Source organism: Myxocyprinus asiaticus, chromosome 32 (genome assembly GCF_019703515.2).
Source record: "Myxocyprinus asiaticus isolate MX2 ecotype Aquarium Trade chromosome 32, UBuf_Myxa_2, whole genome shotgun sequence".
NCBI classification, from domain to species: Eukaryota; Metazoa; Chordata; class Actinopteri; order Cypriniformes; family Catostomidae; genus Myxocyprinus; species Myxocyprinus asiaticus.
Genome location: NC_059375.1, coordinates 22,796,685 through 22,815,313, shown reverse-complemented (window position 1 = coordinate 22,815,313; position 18,629 = coordinate 22,796,685). Strand labels below are relative to the sequence as shown.

Genomic DNA, 18,629 nt, shown 5'->3' with positions numbered 1-18,629 from the left:
ATATTATATAAACGACATAATTAGACTTACACAGACATTTATGCCCAATATTATATTGTATGGTCTGAGATGAAATATATTTTATGGTGATGAAAAGCAAATGTCAAGAAAATGTTTTTCATAATTGAAAACAATATTTTTATTTATTATTAAGGTTTAGTTAATTGTACAGTGCATTCAGAAAGAATTCAGACCCCTTCATTTTTTTCACATTTTGTTATGTTGCAGCCTTATGCCAAAATGCTTTAAATTATTTAATTTATTTCACATCAATCTACACTCCATACCCCATAATGACAAAGCAAAAACCAGATTTTTGATAACTTTGCACATTTATTAAAAAGAAAAAACTGAAATATCACAATGACATAAGTATTCAGACCCTTAACTCAGTACTTAGTTGAAGCACCTTTGGCAGCGATCACAGCCTCAAGTCTTTTTGGATATGATGCGACAAGCTTTGCACACCTGGATTTGGGGATTTTCTGCCATTCTTCTCTGCAGATCCTCTCAAGCTCTGTCAGGTTGGATGGGGACTGTCAATGGACAGCCATTTTCAGGTATCTCCAGAGATGTTCGATTGGGTTCAAGTCTGGGCTCTGGCTGGGCCACTCAAGGACATTCACAGAGTTGTCCCTAAGCCACTGTTGCATTGTCTTGGCTGTGTGCTTAGGGTCATTGACCTGTTGGAAGGTGAACCTTCGGCCTAGTCTGAGGTCCTGAGTGCTCTGGACCAGGTTTTCATTAAGGATATCTCTGTATTTTGCTGCGTTCAGCTTTCTTTCAAACCTGAGCAGTCCCCCAGTCCCTGCCGCTAAAAAACACCCCCACAGCATGATGCTACCACCACCACCATGCTTCACCGTTGGGATGGTATTGCACAGTTGATGAGCAGTGCCTGGTTTTCTCCAGACATGACGCTTGGAATTGAGGCCAAACAGTTCAATCTTCATTTCATCAGACCAGAGAATCTTATTTCTCACAGTCTGAGAGTCTTTTAGGTGCTTTTTAATGTGTCTTGCCATGAGGAGAGGCTTCCGTTTGGCCACTCTGCCATAAAGCCCAGATTGGTGGAGTGATGCGGTAATGGTTGTCCTTCTACAATTTTCTCCCATCTCCACACATGATCTCTGCAGCTCAGCTAGAGTGACCATCCGGTTCTTGGTCACCTCTCTTGCCAAGGCCCTTCTGGCCGGGCAGTCAGCTGAAGGAAGAGTCTTGGATGTTCCATACTTCTTCCATTTAAGAATTATGGAGGCCACTGTGCTCTTGGGAACCTTCAATGCAGCCAACATTTTTTTGCAGCCTTCCCCAGATCTGTGCCTCGACACAATCCTGTCTCTTAGCTCTGCAGGCAGTTCCTTTGACCTCATGGCTTGGTTTTTGCTCTGATATGCATTTTCAGCTGTGAGATCTTATATAGACAGGTGTGTGCCTTTCCAAATCATGGCCAATCAATTGAATTTGCCAACGATGGACTCCAATGAAAGTGTAGAAACATCTCAAAGATGAACCAGAGAAATACAATGCAAGTGTCATAGCAAAGGGTCTTACATGATTATAAAGAAGAAATCAAATTCGCCAGATCCTGTTATTTTTCTACAATAATTGCAAATAATCAAAATAATCCGAGACATCTTTTTAATACTATTAACAGATTGTTCAAATGTAATTGTTCCACCACCTTGCCTGCATCACCTCCACTTTGTAACATGTTTTTAGACTTTTTTAGCACTAAGATAGATACTGTTCATAAAAATATTCTTGCTACCATATCTGTCTTTTCAGTTTCATTCCTCAGCCTGTCTTGTTTCTCCAGCACTGCTCTCTCAAATTTCTCTCAACTTGACCATGTTACTCTAAGTAATGAGGTATCACATATGAAAGCTACTACTAGCATAGCTGATCCTCTACCGACTAGTCTATTCAAATCCTGTTTTGCCTCTCTGTGTCCCACTGTCTTGGACATAATAAATGACTTCTTGCATACTGGTGTTGTGCCTGCAGCATTTAAAATTGCTGCTGTAACTCCAGTTCCAAAAAAGCCTAATATGGATTTAGACAATTTGAGCAACTTCCAACCCATTTCAAATCTTCCCTTCCTTGCAAAAATCTTAGAGCGAGCGGCTGCCTCTCAATTACACAATCACCTAATGATCTATTTGAGCCATTTCAGTCTGGTTTTCGTAAATTTCATAGTACAGAAACGGCTCTAGTCAAGGTCACAAATGACTTGCTAATGGCTTCAGACTCAGGCTCTTTTTCTATTCTCATCCTTCTTGATCTCAGTGCTGCTTTTGACATTGTTGATTACACTGTTTTACTCACCCATCTTGAATCTGTCTTTGGTGTCTCCGGTACTGCATTAAACTGGTTCAGGTCCTATCTCTCTGATCATAGGCAGTTTGTCTCTTAGATGGTTACAGGTCTAAAATTGGTTCAGTCCACTCTGGTGTCCCACATGGTTAAATTTTGGGCCCTTTACTATGGCCAGGGCAAGTGATCACATCACTCCTATCTTAGAATCCTTGCACTGGATCCATGTCAGGTTTCGTGTTGATTTTAAAATTCTTATGCTTACCTACAAGGCTTTGCATGGTTTGGTTCCTCCAATATTTGTCTGAGCTTTTAACCCCATACACCCCAAAGAGCGATCTCCGCTCCTCTAAATCTGGTCTTTAAACTGTTCCTCAGACTCATTTACGCTCTATGGGTGACAGGGCCTTCTCTTCTTATTCTCTGAAACTATGGAACTCTCTACCCTCAGAACTTAGAGAAGTTCAGTCTTTTAGTGAATTTAAATCATATCTTAAAACGTATTTTTTTCCAGGAGGCTTTTATTTGATCCTGATGTTTTCAATGAATTTATTATTATCATTTTATTTACTGTGTTTTATCATTAGCTGTTTCGAAATGCATGTTTATTCTATTTGTATTAAGCTCTGTATTTTTTTCCTATCTATTTAAAGCGCCTTAAGAGGCCTCTTTAAAGGCCCTGTATAAAATAAAGTTTATTATTATTATTATAGCAAAGGGTCTGAATCTTTATGTCAATGTGATATTTCAGTTTTTTCTTTTTAACAAATTTGCAAAGTTATCAAAAATCTGGTTTTTGCTTTGTCATTATGGGGTATGGAGTGTAGATTGATGTGAATTTAAAAAAATAATAATAATAATTTAAAGCATTTTAGCATATCATTTGGCTTTATATGGTAGTCTGTTAAATTATTGGTATGTTTAATGTAAATTTTTATTCTGTTGTTGGTCTTCTATGTCTGTCAAACGTATGTTTGTAATGGTAGCCAGCCGGTACATGATAGCTGTGCAGTGTGTAAACCTCACTCTCCTGGCCGTAAGAGACACACTAGTGACTGAGGCTAGAGGCCATGGCATTTATAGCCTCCTTGCTAGCGCATCTGACTCCCATGCCATCACCAGTTCGAAACCCGCTCGGAGCGGGTCAAGTAGGACAGGTGACGTGCATTTGAGTTGTACTGAAAACTACACAAATGAGTGGCATCCACATATAATATTTGTCAACATCATGAAATATGCATACAGAAAGAATGTATCTTCTATTACTTAACTTAAACAACTTAGATACATGTTATTCACCAAAACTAGGAAGTTACTGGTGTGCATGATCTGCTTAATAAGATTAAGTTTACATAACCAAGATCTGCTTAATAAATCACCCAAACAAAATGAAACAATTAATTTATATGTTTAATAGCGAGTAGCTAAGAACTGTCAACAATGTGATAAGCAATAAATTAACCATTCATGAAAAATGTATTTACACATGTTGCCAACACTTTCCATAAGTAAGCCGCATTTTGAACTGAAAGCGTTACATTAGCCCTCAATTAAAGCTGTTATGCCAGTCATACAATCCCCAGTGATTTTATAAAAGGAAACAACAAAACACCAAATACAAAAATCCAGAAGCATGGTTTTATTTTAACATTTTAGCACTTTTAACATTATAGCACTTTTATTATGAAGGAGGAAGAAGCTACTTCCCAACAAGCATGCAAGTGACTGGCTGCTGCCAACGAACAGCCCTTCCCACTTCTGGTTATTTTGGCAGGTATTTCCGGCTGCCATTGACAGGTACTTTCTTCTGCCAGCTGCCGATTTTTCGCTGAACCCTTACTGAATGGTTTCCATGGAGCAACAGTGCTTACATTTTTTGAGAGGAATCAGAATTTTGAGGGGACACAACCTAAGAATGGCTTATAAATTAGTTTACTCTGCATTTAACAAAATGGACAAACTACATCTCCTCACCCACACAAACAAGGACTTTTCAACCTCTGCTGCCTTGTACTTCATAGAAACTTGGCTGAGTGAAGCCATTCCAGACAGCGCATTACATCTGCTGGGCTTCCAGCTATTCAGAGTGGATCGCATTGCAGAGTTAACGAGGAAAACAAGATGTGCTGTCCTAAAAAAAATAAAAATTGAAAGCACTCTTTATTAACTTGAATCCTATCTACTCACCGTGGAAGTTTTCCTTGTTTATTTTGGTGAGTGTTTATATCCCGCCACACGCGTGCTTGAATGCAGCACTGCAACAGCTGGCTGATCAGATCACAGACACGGAACAACAATACCAGGACTCAGTAATTATTATTCTTGGGGATTTTAACAAAGCAAACCTCACACGTGAACTGCCCAAATACAAACAGCACATCACTTGCCCAACCAGAGACAGAAATACACTAGATCATTGCTACACAACAATAAAGGATGCATATCGCTCTGTCCCTAGAGTGGCTTTGGGACTCTCTGATCACTGTCTGGTTCATCTTCTTCCAACCTACAGACAGAAACTAAAATCTGCTAAGCCTGTAGTAAAGACTGTAACAAGATGTTCCAACTGATCTTCAATAGATCACTGGAGCAGTGTGAAGTCCCATGCTGCTTCAACGCTCAATCATCATTCCTGTCCCAAAGAAACCAAAAATCACAGGACTTAATGACTACAGACCCGTCGCCCTGATGTCTGTGGTCATGAAATTATTTGAGAGACTGGTTTTGGCCCACCTGAAGGACATCACTGGACCCTTTCTAGATCCGCTTCAATTTGCTTATCGAGCAAACAGGTCTGTGGAGGATACAGTCAACATGGGATTGCATCATATCCTGCAACATCTGGACAGAGCGGGGACATATGCAAGGATTCTTTTTGTGGACTTAAGTTCGGCTTTGAACACCATCGTCCCAGCTATTCTCCAGACTAAATTACACCAACTCTCTGTTCCCACGTCTATCTGTCAATGGATTACCAGCTTTCTGATGGACAGGCAGCAGCTTGTGAGACAGGGGAAATTCACTTCCAGCACCTGTACAATCAGCACTGGTGCCCCCCAGGGATATGTGCTCTCCCCACTACTCTTCTGTACAGAAATGACTGCATTGCCAAGGACCCCTCTGTCAAGCTCCTGAAGTTTGCAGATGACACCACTGTCATCGGCCTCATCCAAGATGACAATGAGTCTGCATACAGAAGGGAGGTTGAACAGCTGGCTGTCTGGTGCAGTCAAAACAACCTGGAGCTGAACACACTCAAAACAGTGGAGATGATCATCATTCTAAACAGCACTGTGGCAGCAGTGGAGTCATTCAGGTTCCTGGGCACTACCATCTCACAGGACCTGAAGTGGGAGACCCACATCCATTGTGAAAAATGCCCAGTAGAGGTTGTACTTCCCTTGCCAGTTGAGGATGTCCAACCTGCCACAGGCACTGCTGATACAGTTCTACTCAGCGGTCACTGAGTCTGTCCTCTGCACTTCAATAACTGTCTGGTTTGGTTCAGCTACAAAATCAGATATCAGAAGACTACAAAGGACAGTTCGGACTGCTGAGAGGATTATTGGTTTCCCCCTGCCCTCCCTTCAAGAACTGTACACTTCCAGAGTGAGGCAAAAGGCTGGAAAAATCACTCTGGACCCCACTCACCTTGCCTACTACATTTTTGAACTGTTGCCTTCTGGCCGACCCTTCAGAGCTCTGAGCACCAGAACCGCCAGTGACAGGAACAGTTTTTTCCCTCAGGCTATCCATCTCACGAACAGTTAAAACTACCCCATTGAGCAATAATTATGTGCAATTCACAGTTTAGTCTTTTTATATTTATCCAACACATCCTACCTCTTCTGCCATTACATTTCCTTGCACTGTAACAGATTTGTATTTAAATTTGCACTATGTACTGTATGTGTATGTGTGTATGTATATATATGTATGTATGTATGTGTGTGTGTATATATATATATATATATATATATATATATATATATATATATATATATATATATATATATATATATATATTGTCTTATTGTGTATTCTATATATACTTTATTTTCTATTAAATTGTTTATTATTTTTTATTACAAATTCCTTGTATGTGTAAGCATACTTGGCAATAAAGCTGATTCTGATTCTGATTTAAGCTATGATAGGAGAAAGCATTTTATCAAGGGCTGTCGATTTAATGTGTTAATTCAGTGCGATTAATTATGTAAAAATAACACTTAAAAAAACAATTACGTAATTAATTATGCCCCTGGACCGTAATAAGGAATATTCCTACCATCGGTGCAATTCAAGCATGAAATACTACCTTCATGTATTCAGCAGGGGGCAGTAAGCGCAAATCTAGCCGTACAGATGCGCAGCAGCTGTAGAGGCAACAAATCACATTTACAGACTGCAGAGAGCATAAAATGAGGGCTCATTCTTGTGGTCAAGCACAGCTGGACGAAGCGCAACTCCAAATGCAGAGGTCTGGAGACATGTTTTTTTAAATATCAAACAAAGTTTAACTTGGCAAAGTGACCAAAAAGTGCTGTGTTTATGACGTTATGCAACCAAAGTGATCCGCTCCAAATGTCTCCGTTGTACGCATGTGTACATAGACGCATCCTTACAAAAGCCCTTATAATATGTCTGTTATGTCTCCAAATAACAAAGGACATAAACAGTCAACAGTACCAATTTAGGAATGAAGAAACCTCAAACCTGCATCTTGTTGCACTCATGCTCTCAGAGCAGTTCACATGATGTCACTCAATGACTCCACCCACTACTTAAATATTATGTAGCAATCAGTATTTTACCCATAAATAAAAAAGTGTACCTCAGACAGATTAATGAATTAAATTGCAAAATGGATTGCTGTGGCCTTCAGACCAATGATAGGCTTATGTCCAATGATAAGGAAATAAACATTATCTTGCCTTCTAAAGCCACTTGTCAAATATTTATTAATTGCGATTAACTGTGATTAATTAATCAATATATCTTTTTATTAATTTGATTAAAAATTGAAAACGATTGACAGCCCAAGAAAAAAAAAAATATGCACTTAACCTTTCATTTGCAACTGTCAGTAGAGGGACATGCATTTATTTATCAAGCAATACATCAGAAATGTCAGCACTCACCAGGTGGCACTAGATGATGACTTGGGCTGCAGTAAGGCCGAAATATTTGCACTCTTGCAAAGGTCAACTGAACACTTGGCTGCGTCACCAAATCCAAAGACAGCACTCGACCCTCGTGACTGAACCAGAGACCTGGGAACAATATGACCTGTAGACACACACAATGAAATTAACCATAACTCTCACAATCTTTTAACACAAGATGTGCATTGCAATAACGTATTCACAACTGCCTGAACTCCAATCGAGGTTACTTTTGTGGGCTCTTATTTTGAAAACTATAATTTTGTTGCCTTAGACATCAGGTCATTGCTGGTTAAACTTGGTCTACCAGCATGACCTGAGTGGTAATGTGCACAAAAAACCCTCTAAAACCAGCCAACAGAACAGACCAGCCTGATCAAGTTGGGAGACCAGCTAAGGTGCAGCTATCTTAGGCTGGTTTAAGATGTTTTTTTTTTTGTTGTTGTTTTTTTTTTTTACCCAGGGAAGGCCTGCACATTCAAAATCATCTGAGCCACCTGGATGGTAGTAATAGGTAGCAACCTTAACCACTCTAATTGGACCATTTTCCCTTGATTAACAACAATTCAGTGCAATTATTATGTTTACCTCAACCCTTTGGTGTCCTGGGTCTGGTGGAGAGGGTAGCAGTTGCATCTGGGACACTGTGTATATGCCTGACATTAATGGCACACCTGTCATAAAGCTCTCCAGTGATGGCAAAGACACTTTAAAAAGAAAATAAACGGCCATGCTGTCAGTTAAGAGCTCTGGCAAAGGTTTTGTCACGCTTATATGAGCTGAGTGCAAACTCAATATATGCTTTGTCACCCCCTAGCTGCTTAACAGTTGGGTCTTTAGAGACCCAGCATGCATCTATCAAAAATGGATCTACAAAATGCTAAGATACTGTAAAATTGTAAAAAATATTTTCAAGACAATTAGGAAATAATATCTTGATGTTTTCATTTTTAAATATAAAAGAGATAATGCAACAAATCAGGACAAATCTAAAACAGGATTCATTTTTTTTATTTTTTTTTATTTATTTATTTTTTTTCACACTGAAATTTTATGAGACACATCTGGCTGTCAAACACATAACCCATAATCTACACATAAGATACACATAAGTATTTTCTCAGGCACTTATTGAGTCTAAATAGATGCACAACTTACATAATGTCAATAGTACACCCATATGACAATAGTCATATCATACTGTTCATGTGTTGTACTTGCTATAGTTTACTTTGATGTTGTTTCTTCATTAAATAGCAATGTCAAATTTAAATCAAATCAATCACTGAAACATCAGCACCATTTGGAGTAAGAAATAGCATGGACAGTATATTATGTACAGACTGTACACTTATATGGGAAACAGATAATTCACCACTGTTGCACAGAAAATCAGTGCGATATATATTGTATTAATTTGTATGAATATAGTACTAATTTATCTTGTAATAAACAAAGAGATAGATATCCTGTGATAGTAAACTTATATAGATATGAAATAATCATAAAAAGTATAATTTATGGAAGTGTGAAAACAATAACACTATTACATATGGGTCTCTAATTGGTAACTAAACCAATATAAAACATTTATTTACTTATTTATTTAGCAATTTTGGCATTTTTTTTTGTTTTATTTTTGTATTTGATTATTAATAAGAGAAAGACTGAGGAATATTAAATAGGTGTGTGCATATCTCCAAAAAATGGATGAGGTACAGGGGTTGAAATGAGGTAATTAATTAAATAATGATATTTGTTTATCACACATTATACGTTTTGCACATATACAGTGAAATTCTTTTTTTCACATATCCCAGCTAAGCTGGGGTCAGAGGTCTCTAAAGATCCGAGGTATGCGTTTAGTCCCAGGTCTCTAATGATCTGAGGTATGCGTTTAAGGGTTAAAGGAATAGTTCACCCAAAAATGAAAATTTGCTAATAATTTACTCACCCTCAGGCCATCCAAGATGTATATGACCTTTCTTCATCAGAACAGGATTTAGATTTTTAGGAAAATATCCCAGGTTTTTAGCTTCATCCAATGCAAATGAATGGACACCAATTTCTGATGGTCCAAAAAGCATATTTAGGCAGCATCAAAGTAATCCACACGACTCCAGTCGATTAAGTAATGTCTTCTGAAGTTAATCAGTATGTTTGTGTGAAAAACAAATCACTAATTAAAATGTTTTAAACTTTAAATCAGCGCTTCCACCAACTCTCTGTAGCTGTTTTAATTTACCTAATTCTTGCATGAAGTATGTTCCTCTGTGGTAAACAGAGTAGAACTTCTGAATTCTCGCATGAACATGCCAACGTGATGATGTCACACAACAGCGACGTGAGGCATTCAGTGTTTACAGGAAGTTAATAAAGTTTTAATTAGCGATTAGTTTTTCACACAAATGTATCGATTCACTTCAGAAGACATTCCTTGATCGGCGGGAGTCGTGTGGATTACTTTGATGTTGACTAAGTGTTCTTTTTGGACCGTCAAATATTGGTGTCCATTCACTTGCATTGGATGAAGCTAAAAACCTGGGATACTTTCCTAAAAATCTTAAATCCTATTCTGATGAAGAAAGAAGGTCATATACATCTTGGATGGCCTGAGGGTGAGCAAATTATCAGCAAATTTTCATTTTTGGGTGAACTATTCCTTTAAAGTAAGTTGATTTCAAACTAGCACTGTTGTGGTTAAAGTATTTAATTTCCATAAATAATCACTGTTTTCTATCCAGTCAAATCAAGTTTCTTGCATTATGACCCACAAATAAATATAAATAATTAATCCAGAAATTATGTCTGTAAGTAGGCTACAGTGCATTACAGTATATGAGCAATTGTAAGAGTGATCGTTGGTTTACCATGCACCACACACAATAATTTGGATTACATGGCTTTGCTGTATCAAGAGTTTTTTTCAGCCTACCTGATATCTTTTTCTCACAGATGATGGAATTTCTCTTGTCACATTGTTCATTCATCCAATGTCCAGAGGCCAGTGCCATTGAAGTACATGACTTAATTTCTCTTGCTTCATGCTGGAAGGTTTCAGTATCCAAATCATCAGACGGACCCGGTGTCATTACATTTCTCAGCCAAACCAAAACCGGGGCTTCTCTAGAATGCACAGAGAGTAAAAGCAAATGTAGGATCAGCACTATTACAGAAGACAGTAACAATGCAATTTGTTGAAGACCATGTGGGAGAAACCAGCTCTGATTTAACGCTATCAATCCATACATAACCACATTCTTGTGATCTCTTACAGTTGAAATGAATTTTGTATAAAGGTCTGAACAGTCACACTGTTCACCACAGCAAGGTCTCCTCCATCATCTCTCTGACAGATGTCTCTTGTTTCTAGCCATGTTGATGTAAATGTCGGCATCCAGTAACAGTGCAAACCATCACGGTCAATTTTTGCTCCTTTTGGGCAGCAATATTCTATGGGAAAACATGAAATGATTCAAAAACACTGTTCATATTAGGTGTATCCATAAATAGCAAGCATATGCCACATAAGATAAGGCTCTATGTTTAAAAATAATTAGAAATAATAATATCTATTACTGAGCAAGGTAGGAAAAACATCTCACCACTGAAGCAGCTTGTGAAAACACAGAGAATCCAAATGAAAGGCAGGTGCAAAATATTTGCCATTTTATCTGTTCCCCAGGTAGATCATAATAAATACAAGTAATAATGAATCACACGTGAGAAAGACAACCTGAGGGTACATTTCATGCTCTGACTGTGTTCCATCCACCAAGACCCTACTCTAACATTTCCTTCTGCCTATTTATCTGTACATGGCCCTCTAACATTCTCTCTCCTTGTCTCTCTCTCTCTATCTCTGTCTCTCTCTGGTCTCTATCCTTTGTCTTATTTGTCCTTTTAGTGCTTGGTGACTTATTAGCAAAGTGCACTTCAGCACATAGACCCCCCCACCCCCCTACCCCGGCGAAACATTCGCATGACTTTTTGTTTGTCTCACAGCAACAGCCCTAGAAGCGAGTGGACAGAGGAGCCCTCATTAACATGCTGTAAAATCCCTCCTGATGAATAGGCTGTTAAAAGCACTCATCCAGGTTAAATGCGTCACCTCCTTTATTACTCTAAAAATATAGAACTAAAACAAAACAACAAAAAGAGCATTTGAAATTTGGCAAGGTATCAGTGGCACTGTTTGCCTTTGGAATAGAACATCTATTGTGCAACTTTACTTAGCAGAACTGTATAATCCTTAAGCTTATGTCCAGACAAATACTTGAGAGCTTAAAAAAATAGATTGACCTTCGAGAAACTGTTTATTTACTTAAAGACCTTCCAGGACATACTGTTATTCTACTCTTTGATTCAAATGTACAGAAAATAAGAGAAAGGAAATGGAGAAAACAGTTCTTCTTGTGGGACGCAACAGCTGTTGCTTAGCAACAGAGTACATTGATCAAGGGTTGACAGCCTTTCTTTTCAAAGCAAAGCAGACAGACGTAACAAGGGTTTCTTGGCTGTATACTATGACATAGCTTTCAGAAGTGGACAATGGAACAGCATCTAATAGTTTACAGCAAAAGGCCAATAAGAATTAGATGAATGATTCAAATGACCTGTCACCAAGGCTTCATGCTATATTTTGTGTTTACAAGATCAAACTGATTCTTGGTCAAATTATAAAAAATAAATAAGAACTTATAAAGTTAGTTCACCAAAATGTTTTAATTGTACCCAAATTACTTTACTTATTTCTGTGGAACAAAAGAAGAGCTATTTCGAAAAATGTTGATGCTGCTTTTTCCCATACAATGAAAATGAATAGGGACTGAGGCTGCAAACATTCTGCCTAACATCTTGTGTGTATTGTGAAAGAAAAATAGCAATTGGAGTTTAGAACATCATAAGGGTACATAATGACAGAATTTTCATTTTTGGGTGAACTATCCATTTAACATTACTGAACGGCCAACACATCTTTGATAGACATGACAAAATATTTCTGTATGAAATGTACTGATAATTTTTTTAAATAATATTACACAATTACATAAAAAATGTTATAGGCCTACATAGGATTTCAATCATTGTCTTGACATTGAAGTTTTCACTACCTCGAACCTTAAGATGACCTATGCATTAACCGGTGTTAGTGGGGGAAGGGAAGGTTTAAAAAATACCAAAAGGCAAAAAATTCAAAAATTCTCCATGGGACTCTCAATTAAACAGCCTAATCCTGCTCTTAACTGATGATTATGCCAAATTAAAAGGAGTGCTATTGTGTAAATATGACAAAGTATAAGGCCTGCCTACAGTCACAAATCAAAATACCTCCAGATGTGTTTCAAACTCTCCCTCATTGTCAGCTGTTGAAGTTTTAGTGATGTTAAATGTGAAAAATGGGATGTATAAATTATTTGAGATTTTAGTCTCTTTAAATGTGCCCGTTTATACTACATTTTACTCTGCCACAACAGTGCATCTCACTCAAAAAATAATTTGTGGCAAGAAGTGTTTTTATTGTTAACTAAAACATTTTCATAAACAGAAATAAATATATAAACTGAAATGATTGGGGGGAAAATTAAACTAAAATACTTTTTCATAACTCCAAAACTAACTAAAATAAAAAAATGACCTTGAATTAATTTTACTTTTAGGGTGGGCAAAGTAGGTCACTTTTGAATATGTCACTTTTCTTGGCACGTTTAATTATGATCCAAATGCCACATAACCTGAAATCATACTTTGATAGAAAGGGATGTCTTCTACCTTAGTCAAAAGCAAAAATGAATAAAATAGTCAATACTGGGAAGAAGAACCTTTGAAGATCCTCTTTTGACCAAATTGTTTTCAGGCAGCACTGGTAAAGTGGGACAGAGGAAAATTATTCTATAGAAATCATCTACAAATTATTTGGAATTCATTTTTAAATTTTCTATACTCTTACACATCATAAATGATATGTAACACTTGCAAACATTAAGTCAACTTTTACTTTTTTTTAAATCTTAAGATTTATCTCAAAATCTTTGTCATTTGTTTTTTCTTTTTTTTTTTTTGATCATTGCTTTTTCCCACAGGTGGTCATGAAATGAGCTCTGCCACACATTCTGATGTAACATCAGACTTAAAACCTCAAAAAGTTAATTGTTTAGTTCCCAAAGATTAGTTTAGTAATAATTTTTAGCTATTTAATGAAATACCTATGGATATAACAGGGATTAAGCTTAACTGTCCCACTTAACCCTTTGTCTCAGCTGAATCTTATTCACTATATTATAAAATTTGAAACATACACAAACCACCTTAATTAAACACGAAAATGCCACTAGATGGAGGTAACACAAGACTGACCTAAGAAATGTAATGACACTTAGAAAAAAACTAAACTAAAAATACCAGTGTAAAAACTAATGAAAACTAAATTGAAATGACAAATTGCATATAAAATAGGAATAAAAACTAAATAAAAAATCCCAATCTATATTAACCCTGGTGGCAAGCTGTTATTCATGACTATTCCGTAACATCTATGAATCATCTTGCAGATTATTACAGAGCATTGCTCAGAATCACTGATTATTTTTTGAATTAATACCCTATCCCCTATGCATTTCCATTCCTCTATTTTCCATTGATCAAGTGTGATAATGTTTTCCTTAAACATCTTATGCATCTTCATCATAAAAACAGTTTTGATCTTAAAGCTTTAACTGACACCTGTTCAAGTTGTTACCCTTGGAAAGTGTCAGCAGCACACTACATAATTAATCCTCTCACACTACTTACAGAGAGATTGGAGCAACATGCTGCAACAACAACTCATTTGGCAGCTTTTTTCTACCCAGTACTGGTAAAATCCCTCTTATTTCTCCCTGGCCTCCCCCAACCTGAGGAAACATTCAGGCTTCATTTCCCTTAATCCTACCGATACACATGAAAAGCACGCTGAGCCCAAAGGGAATAGCTACAAAGATAGTCCTTGTCTATTTTATGGAAAAGCGAGACAGTCTAAATCCTTAAAAGCTAAGGCTGTGCAGAAGTTTAGGGAACATAAATGGACATACCAGAGTCAATAAAGCAGATAAAAACAACAACAACTGGACAATGCTTGCTATGTTTAATGCTCCATGAAAAGATCTCAAAATCAGCAAGTGCTTTTAAGTTTGTATTGATTTGCTGAAGGCTGGGCCTTCCTGAAGTACTTCAAATTTTCTTGAAGTCTTCTAGATCTTTTAAAGTCAACATAAAATAAAAATTGACCCAATTAACTTAATGCACATTCCTTGTCTTATTGTGCACCATTTGTTTCAAAAATAAATAAAGTCTTCGTAATCTTTTATGAAAATGTGAATATTTTATCAGCCCATGAAACAGCATTTCAACCCCTCCAGCTAGCATCATTCTAGCGTGTAACACCCACCTTAACTACTCTATCCAGCAGGAATTAAGTCAAGTTCAGTTCTACAGTTTTTCTGCTGTTGAATATCCTGTTTGACTCGGAAATGTGTCACATTAGGGAACTAAAATGTGTTGCAAATGGCAATTCATGTTGACCTCAAGTACTTTAATGTTTCTAACCCTAAAACTGATTTTTATTAAAATATATTTTTAGATTGAAAAAAAAAAAACATTTTTATTTTTTATGTGCAAGGGATTAAACAACATTTACAAGGTGTTAAGTAAAAACTTTAATTAGAGTAGCACATTTAAGGACATAACTGTACAAAAACAAAGACATTAAATATTTCACTGATGAAGTGAGTGTGGCAGGCCCCCAGCTATATTATCAGACATCTGATAAGACAGCATCAAAATATTCCAGAGTGGGTAACCAGTCCAAAGAATCCAGACCAAAATGTGTTATGATGCAAGTCTTTCTCACACCATGTCCACAAGTTTAAATGTGTTCTCCTGTTTTGTGGGGATGACACTGATAAAGGTCTTGTAAAGAACTGCACCCTTGGGAAGTTTTGGGATCACGTCCCGGGCTTCTTCACTTCGCGGTGGAGGAATGTACACCTCCTTGGAGAACCTGACAATACCATCCTCTAGGGCATAAAGTGTTTTGTTGGTTCCAATACCGACCTGTGAGGACAGGCAATAACATTTTCATTCAGATTAGGTGAATCTTGATTACTTTGGGTTTGAAATACACTGAAAAAAAATTACTTGCAAAATAAAAGTTTTTGCACACAGTTTTTCTGTTTCAAAGTAACTTTTAATGGTTTAAAATAAAGTAAAATCTACTTAACTTCATGACATAATATTGATAATATATATGTGAGTAAATTTAACTTAAACATTTCAGTAAATACAGTAACTTTCACTTACAAATCTGGTGTACATGGTACTTAAATACATTTAGTAAAACTTAACTTTCCTTATAAACACATGTTCAGTCATATACAACATGACATACGGGAAGTCATCCACAAGAAAGCTTTATGCATGCAATGTAGTCTATTGGATAACATCACCTTGCATTACTGGCGATAGAAACAAAATACAGAGCTGTGCATGCAGACCTCAACACTTGGTTAAAAAAAAAACACGATGACAGTAACAATCAAAAGGCAATTTTTTTTTTATATGATGAACAGGTAATTGAGTAGAAAATGAACTTCAGACTTCATAAAACGAGAAGTTACCAAACGTAACAACAAAATCAACAATAAAAATGGCGTAAATAAATTTGCAAACAGGGAAACCATGCAAGCTCATTAACTTTTCAAGCCTCTGTGAATGCTGGGAAGACCAGCATAAAAAAAAAAAAAAAAAAAAAAAGTACTCTGCAGGAATGCAAACTCATGAGAGGTGAAAAAGATGAGAAAGTCACAGCAGGTATTCCAGGGCTATATTTTCAGTTGATTTGTTTGTTGTATTTAAATATTTGTTTCAATGAATTTAAGTAGTTTACATTTTAAGTATACATTTCAAGAGACTCAATAACTAAACTGTAGAAAATGCTGTCAAACAATTGGGCAAATTAGCTTTAAAAAAAAAGGTGACTTTAGCCAAAAGGTATGTAGTTTGCATCTCTGTACCTGTGAAATTTACTCAAATTAGCTAATAAATATGACAAAGTTTTCAGCTTTAGGATTGATATATGATGACACATTGTAAAGATAAACAATCATGAAAAATACATGTAGAATTTACTTAATATTTTCAAGTTCATGCTTAAACTAACTTATTCAATGTAGACAGTACTTAATCTTTTACTTAAACAGATAATCATAATAAAATATTTAATTCAAAACGTCTTACATGGGCTCCAGGATGCCAGCGCATTAAACCTTTACGTTGTGTTGCAAGGATGTTGCCGGCATGCACAAAGTTCCCTTGAAAGAAGGTAAGAAAAATGTGTTGTAATGCAAGACAATGAAAGATGTTAAAGACATGTTTATGCAAAGTTTAGCCACAGTAAAATCAGTGTACAAAATCTATCTCCATATTTTTCTTGTATAGACCTTATTTACAGTAGCACCATCTTTGATTTTTAATGGTAATGACAACGAGGCTGTGAGGGATAGATTTGCATCTCTTCAATGGCATGCACAATATAAAGCTGTTAAAAGCTCCTAGATCACATCTGATTTTCCACAACTCATGTTTTTTGTCTACTGAACGTTCTTGAAAATATGTTTTTTCAAAATTTTAGTTCACGGAACCATCCAGAAACACTTTAAACTGCAGTACAACCCATTGAAGACACTGATGTCTGTCCCTCACAGCCTCATTGTCATTCCCGTCACAAATCAAAGATGTTGCTGCTGTGAATAAGGTCTATATCAGAGGTGCCCAATCTAGGGCCCGCGGGCCAAAGTTGACCCGTGATGACCTTTGATTTGGCCTGCCTTGCCATAGATTACAAGAGGGGGAAAAAAAAGAAGGCTTCTAGACAAGAGATGATCGCTGTCTTGGAGGAAAAAAATTCTGAGGAAATGGTGTTTGTGCACCTGTTTTTATAGTGGACAGTTTCACGCCAAAACAGGCGGGGCTCAAACACCATAGCCAATATTAGAATATTGCCATTATTGTAGAGGTTTCAACTAGGCCTTGTAAGAAGGCACTCCCCATATGTGTTAATAAACACAATGTGAAGTGTACGGAATCGTAAGGGAACTGCACAGAACTACCGAGTGTTCAGTGTGAGGAGATGCACTGTTCTTAAAGAGACAGTAACCATGTTTTAAGAGATGCTTACATTTTTAGCAGACATTTTATTCAAAGTGACTCACAAATGAGAAAGAGACACAACATACATAAAAATTATATTGAAATCAATTATGTGCATTGTGCAAGTATAGGACACTTAATGATTACAATTTTAGAGTTCTGTGTGTTTTGCAGTATAATAATTAATTTTGAAATAATACAGTTTGATATATGCAACATTTACTTTTGGCCCACTGGCCTCAATCAAGTTTGATTTTTGGCCCTTCACAGAAAAAAGTTTGGGCACCTCTGGTCTAGATGCTCAAATCAAGGTCAGTGGTCTTAAAGACAGTACCATCTTGTTTCTTGAAACCGTATCTGCGGCCAGCACTCTTCCCTCCAAGGTTTTTGCTGCTTCCTCCGGACTTCTTTGAAGCAAATCTCGACAATACAACTGTGGGTGTTTGACTTGACAACAGAGTGCCTGTAAAGTTAAAAAAAAAAAAAAAAAAAGACAAATAAGCATAAATCATTGTCTGAAACATGTTTGATACTGAAACGTTTCTCACCCTCACTGTCATCAATTTGATATAAATACATGTGTGCAGGAAAACAAAAATTAACCTAACGACCTGTATTACCATTTACAAAAGATAAGAAATATCAGTCAGTTTCATATATAACCGTTTAAATGCCTCCAATGCTGTTGTCAACATTGAACACGTTAACTTGTGTTTGTGAGTGGAAAGTTAGCATGCTAAAAAAAAATGACATTACAAAGCGTTTAAAGAGAAAGAAAAATGCTAATTTAATCTACAACAAATAGTTCACACACGACTCGACATTAGCTCGCTGTGTTACAACATAAATCATTAAAAATATGTCAAGATCATTCCACTTACAAGCTCTAGACTTCAGCATCGAGGACGCGAGCGCTGCCATCTTGAATCACGTGATTGAGACGCAGCCGGCGCGCTTCCGTCA

General features: G+C 36.8%; 2 protein-coding genes across 2 annotated transcripts in view; both read right to left on the bottom strand.

The window, feature by feature from the left end:
* Nucleotides 1–11,150, bottom strand: part of pkd1b (polycystic kidney disease 1b) — a 79,011-nt gene extending 67,861 nt beyond the window's left edge. The window contains exons 1-5 of the mRNA XM_051666602.1: nucleotides 11,087–11,150; nucleotides 10,757–10,934; nucleotides 10,417–10,607; nucleotides 8,070–8,188; nucleotides 7,458–7,605 (exon numbers count right to left, since the gene is read on the bottom strand). Of these exons, the coding sequence (XP_051522562.1) occupies nucleotides 7,458–7,605; nucleotides 8,070–8,188; nucleotides 10,417–10,607; nucleotides 10,757–10,934; nucleotides 11,087–11,150 (700 nt within the window). The remainder of the gene's footprint in view (nucleotides 1–7,457; nucleotides 7,606–8,069; nucleotides 8,189–10,416; nucleotides 10,608–10,756; nucleotides 10,935–11,086) is intronic.
* A 4,012-nt stretch (nucleotides 11,151–15,162) lies between these two features.
* LOC127422829 (39S ribosomal protein L27, mitochondrial-like) lies at nucleotides 15,163–18,626 on the bottom strand. Its single transcript, XM_051666621.1, has 4 exons — nucleotides 18,548–18,626; nucleotides 18,001–18,129; nucleotides 16,755–16,828; nucleotides 15,163–15,572 (listed from the first exon to the last, which is right to left on the bottom strand). The coding sequence occupies exons 1-4, from the start codon at nucleotides 18,585–18,587 to the stop codon at nucleotides 15,366–15,368; spliced, it is 450 nt and encodes a 149-aa protein (XP_051522581.1). The 5' UTR covers nucleotides 18,588–18,626; the 3' UTR covers nucleotides 15,163–15,365.
* Nucleotides 18,627–18,629: the final 3 nt, after the last annotated feature.

What these genes read in the sequence shown, in the direction of transcription:
- LOC127422829 (XM_051666621.1), bottom strand. Translation starts at nt 18,587, where the DNA reads ATGGCAGCGCTCGCGTCCTCGATGCTGAAGTCTAGAGCTT. An exon ending in CGGTTTCAAGAAACAAGATG is followed by an intron (nt 16,829 to 18,000) that starts GTACTGTCTTTA and finishes CCTTCTTTCAAG; the next exon opens with GGAACTTTGTGCATGCCGGC. An exon ending in GCTGGCATCCTGGAGCCCAT is followed by an intron (nt 15,573 to 16,754) that starts GTAAGACGTTTT and finishes CTGTCCTCACAG; the next exon opens with GTCGGTATTGGAACCAACAA.